General features: G+C 48.9%; 1 protein-coding gene across 1 annotated transcript in view; it reads left to right on the top strand.

The window, feature by feature from the left end:
- Positions 1-5,000, top strand: part of Ino80 (chromatin-remodeling ATPase INO80) — a 155,171-nt gene that overhangs the window by 138,521 nt on the left and 11,650 nt on the right. The window contains exon 30 of the mRNA XM_086535836.1: positions 851-855. Within this exon, the coding sequence (XP_086391962.1) occupies positions 851-855 (5 nt within the window). The remainder of the gene's footprint in view (positions 1-850; positions 856-5,000) is intronic.

The following is a 5,000-nucleotide window of genomic DNA, read 5'->3' as shown; positions in this document are numbered from 1 at the left end:
GAACGAGCGAGCGAGCGGCGGAGGGCGTCCGAGAACGAAAACTCACGCGCGGTAACGAGGCGCACAGGAAGTGGTGCGCCAATACAATCCCTTCCCCGGAGACTCCTTCATTATCCTCGACACGTTGCCTCCTCCTCCTCCTCCTCCTCCTCCTCCTCCTCCTCCTCCTCCTCCTCCTCCTTCGCAGCTTCCTCCGCATCCTTCTTGTCCTGCTCTCGCTTCTCCTCCTCTGCTTTGCCCTCCCGTTCCTCCTCCTCCTCCTCCTCCTCCTCCTCCTCCTCCTCCTTCTCTTTCTCTGCTTTGCTTTCCCTCCTCTTCGTCCTCCTTTGCTTTGCTCTCCCTCTCCTCCTGTTTTTCCCCCTCCTTTGCTTTGCTCTCCCTTTCCTTCTCCTCCTCCTCCTCCTCCTCCTCTGCCTCCTCGTGTGCTTCTTCTGTATCCTCTTTATTATCCTCATCCTTCTGTTCCTCCATTTTCACTTTTTTTCTCCTTTTCCTTGTTTACCCTCTCCTTCTCTTCCTCCTTCTCTTGTTTTACTTTTTTTCATCATTTCTTGCTCTTTTTTATCCTCCGTTTCCTTGTTTCCTCGTTTATCAACGCTGTCCTTTCTTTGCTTCGCCTTCTTAATCCCTTGCTCCCACACGCCTTCCTTATTGTTTTGTCTTCCTCCTCCTCCTTTCTTCACCCCTCCCCTTTTTTTTCTTCTTCTTTCTCTTTGCCTCGTTCTCTCCCTTTCGGTTGTGTGTGTGTGTGTGTGTGTGTGTGTGTGTGTGTGTGTGTGTATGTGTATGTTTAGCTCTTGTATTCTGATTCTTTATTTTTCTCCTATATCCTTGGCATGTCTTTTCCCAGGCTTTGTATCTGTCTCTTCTTCGTTTTCTCTTTCGTTTTCTTTTTTTTTATTATTATTATTATTATTATCTCTCTCTCTCTCTCTCTCTCTCTCTCTCTCTCTCTCTCTCTCTCTCACTCACTCACTCGGTCACACCCGCGCACACACACACGCACACACACACACACACACACACAAACACGTTTGTGCGGATGTATCCTTATGGACGTGTATCCGCGCGCGCACGTGTGGACGTGACTGTCCATGAGAAATGCACACCGATGCCCGCCCGCGTGCACGTGAGAGAGAGAGAGAGAGAGAGAGAGAGAGAGAGAGAGAGAGAGAGAGAGAGAGAGAGAGAGAGAAAGTCGGACGTGAGAAGAGAGACGATGAAGCGAGGGAGAAAAGATTGATAGGCAGAGAGAGAGAGAGAGAGAGAGAGAGAGAGAGAGAGAGAGAGAGAGAGAGAGAGAGAGAGAGAGAGAGAGAGAGAGATGTGAGTGACACACGCTCTCTTTCTCTCATTCTCTCTTTCGCATTCCTCACGTGCTTGCTGACCAATTATCGTGCCCTTTTTCTCCGTCTCCTCTCCCGCTCCGTCCGCCACCGGGGGATTGATTACATCGCGCCTCAATAGGTACTCGGGGAGAGAGAGGGGGGGAGGGGGGAGGAAGGGGTAAGAGAGGGGGATGAGGAGGGGAAGGGGAAGAGGGGTAAGAGAGGGGGATAAGGAGGAAGAAGGGGGAAGGGGAGGAGAAGGAGGAAGAGGGGGGATATGTAGGGGAAGGAGGAAGAGGGGGGAAGGGGAGGGGAAGGAGGGAGAGGGGGGAAGGGGATGGGAAGAGGAGGAGAAGGAGGAAGAGAGAGCAAGAGAGGGGTGGGGGGAATGGAAGGTGGATGAGGAGAAGAATGAAGAGAGGATGAGAGAGGAGGGAAGGGAGGAAGATAGAGGAGAGGAGAAGGGGGAGGGAGGAAGAGAGAGGAACGCGAGATAGAGTGAAAGAGTAATAAATCTGTTAAGAGAGTGAAGACCGAAATGAGTGAGCAGGACACCGTTCTTAAACCCCTCCTACCCCCTACCACCCTCTCCCACCCCAACCCAACTCCACTCCATTAGCATCATCATCATTTTTTTTTTACCTTCTCTTCATCATCTCCTTACTTTTCTTCCTCTTCTCTCCCAATATTTTCCCTCTACGTCTCCTCCTCCTCTTCCTCTCATACTCTCTCTCTTTCTCTCTCTCTCTCTCACTCTCTCACTCTCTCATCCCTTCTCTCTCTCTTTTATCTACTCTCTCCCTCCCATCCCTCCCCCCTTCTCTCTCTCTCTCTCTCTCTCTCTCTCTCTCTCTCTCTCTCTCTCTCTCTCTCTCTCTCTCTCTCTCTCTCTCTCTCTCTCTCTCTCTCTCTCTCTCTCTCTCTCTACCTACCTACCCACCTACCCATCTACCCATCTACCCACCTACCCACCTACCTACCTACCCACCTACCTACCCACCTACCTACCTACCTACCTACCTACCTACCTACCTACCTACCCACCTACCTACCTACCCACCTACCTACCCCCTCATCCTCCCCTACCTTACTCTCTCCACTTCCCTCCCCTTCCCTAGTCCCTCCCCTCCCCTCCCGTACACCCTCCATCCATCCCTCCGGAGAAGAGAGCAAGAGAGGGATAAGGAGAAGGAGCAGGAGAAGGAGGAGGGAAATTCCTGTTGTGACCCTGGCGAGTGTCGGAGGACAGGAGATCAAGGAACCCAATATCCTTCTCACGCCGTCCGTCTGGGAGTCTTCTCCTTCTCCTCCTCCTTCTTCTTTCTCTTTCTTTTTCGATTTTTTTCTTTTTCGTTTTTTTTTTCTTTCTTTTTCTTCTTCGTCTTCATTTCTTCGTCTTATTTCCTTGTTTTTTCTTCTTCTTCTTTCTTATCTCTTTGCGCGGTTTCGGTTCGTTCTGCCTTGTTATTCTTCTTCTTCTTTTTCTTCTTTTTCTTTTGTTTCTTCGTCTTGTCTGTTTTTGTGACTAATTATTCCATCTGTTCAATTTCTTTTTTCCCCCTTTTTCTTGCTCTTCCTTTAATTTTCCTTTTTTGTCTTCTGCCCTTCCTTATTCACCGTCTTTTTCTTCTTGTTTTTCCATTTTTTTTTTACTTTGTCCTTCTTGTCTTCCTCCTTCTCCATCATCATCATCGTTATGCCTCTCCTCTTTGATAGGGATAATGGTTAGTATTGTTGTTTTCTCTTGTTCTTTTTCTGTTCCCTTCATCCTCATCGTCCTCTTCCTTGTCCTTCCCCATTTTATTCCCCTCCATCTCTCTGTTCGTCTCCTTCGTTACCTCATTCACCTCCTCCATCTCCTCCTTTTTCTCCTTCTCCTATTCTTCCTCCTCCTCCTTTTCCTCACTTTCCTCCTTTTCCTCCTCCTCCTTCTCCTCCTCACTTTCATCCTCTTCCTCCTTTTCCTCCTCCTCTTCCTCCTTTTCTTCCTCCTCTTCCTCCTTTTCCTCCTCCTCCTCCTTTTCCTCCTCCTCCTCTTCCTCCTTTTCCTCCTCCTCCTCACTTTCCTCCTCCTCCTCCTCACTTTCCTCCTCCTTTTCCTCCTCCTCCTCAACACCAATGCCCTCTCTACCAGACACGCCACGCCGATGAGTCTCTCTTGGCCAGCTGATTGAGTGACGTCACCACAATCGAGGTTTTAGGAGGAGGAGGAGGAGAGCGAGGGAGGGAGCGAGGGAGGGGGTGGGATTTAGGGGGAGGGGGAGGGGACGTGTTGATGTGTTCCTTCCACTTCTTCGAGTCTTATTTTTTTCTATTTTGTTTTATTATTATTATTATTATTATTTTATTTTATTTATTTATTTTAATCGTTGACTTCGATTTAGTTCCATGCGTTTTCCTACCCCCCCCCACCCCCCACCCCTTCAGCTTTTTGCTTTTTGCTGAGGGGGGAAAGGTGGTGTGTGTGTGGGGGGGGGAGGGAAGCGGAGAAAGAGAAATGTCTAAGAAAGGAGAATTAAAGACAGACACACAGGCAGACAGGCGAAAGAGGTCACGCGAGGGAAATAAAGAAAGACGAAGAGGAGGAGGAGGAGGAGGAGCGTCTGAGGCGGCGACGGGAAGGATGCTGCTCTACCGTGTCACGTTCCAAGGAGGAGGCAGCCATCCTCCGCCAGAGGAATAAGAGAGAGAGAGAGAAAGAGAGAGAGAGAGATAAAGCTAAAGGGAAGGAGAAAGGGGGTATATATAGAGAGGGTGGGATGAAGAGAGAGAAAGAGGAAGAGAGAGAGAGAGAGAGAGAGAGAGAGAGAGAGAGAGAGAGAGAGAGAGAGAGAGAGAGAGAGAGATAAAGCTAAAGAGAAGGAGAAAGGAGGTATATATAGAGAGGGTGGGATGGAGAGAGAGAAAGAGAGAGAGAGAGAGAGAAGGGCTGAAGGATGAGAAAAGCGGGAGGAGGGGAAAGGAGGAGGAGGGGGGAGCGATAGGAAAAAAAACGGATCGAATTTGTGAAAGGAAGGGATTAAAGGGACATCGAGGGCCTCTTGAGCGTCTTGGCCAAAGGTGGGGGGGGTAGGGAGGGAGGGAAGGAAGATGGGGGGGAGGGGGGTATTGGAGTGGATTGGGAGGGAATGTGTATTTGACGTTCTTCGTCTTTCTTCGTCTCTCTCTTGATCTCGTTCTCTCTCTTTCTCTCTCTCTTTCTCTTTCTTTCTCTTTCTCTTTCTCTTTCTCTTTTTTTCGCCTTCTCTCTTTCTCTTTCTCTTTCTCTTTCTCTCTTTCGCCTCATCTCTGTCTCTCTTTCTCGTTCTCTCTCTTTTTCTCGTTCTCTTTCTCTTTCTCTTTCTCTCTTTCGCCTTATCTCGCTCTCTCTCTATCTCTCCTTCCTTCCCTCCCTCCCTCTATCTACCTACCTCTCTCTTTCTCTTTCTCTTCCTCTTCCTCTTCTTGAGCTTCTCATGTTCCTTCTGGAAACCGCAGCCACAGAGGAATGCACTTTGTTTTTTTTTTCTTTCTTTCTTTCTTTCTTTCTTTCTTTCTCTTCCTTTTTTTTCTTATCTGACGTGATAAAGACGAGATTGGCCGCGATTAACGTTGCTGTCGATGAAAAGGAGGGGGGGGAGGGGGAGGGGGTCTATCTCTCTCTCTCTCTCTCTCTCTCTCTCTCTCTCTCTT

Source organism: Penaeus japonicus, unplaced genomic scaffold (genome assembly GCF_977035675.1).
Source record: "Penaeus japonicus unplaced genomic scaffold, GWHDUDI00000001_assembly GWHDUDI00000004, whole genome shotgun sequence".
Lineage (NCBI taxonomy): Eukaryota > Metazoa > Arthropoda > Malacostraca > Decapoda > Penaeidae > Penaeus > Penaeus japonicus.
Note: the sequence above shows the minus strand (reverse complement) of the source record. Positions and strands in the feature narration are given on the sequence as shown.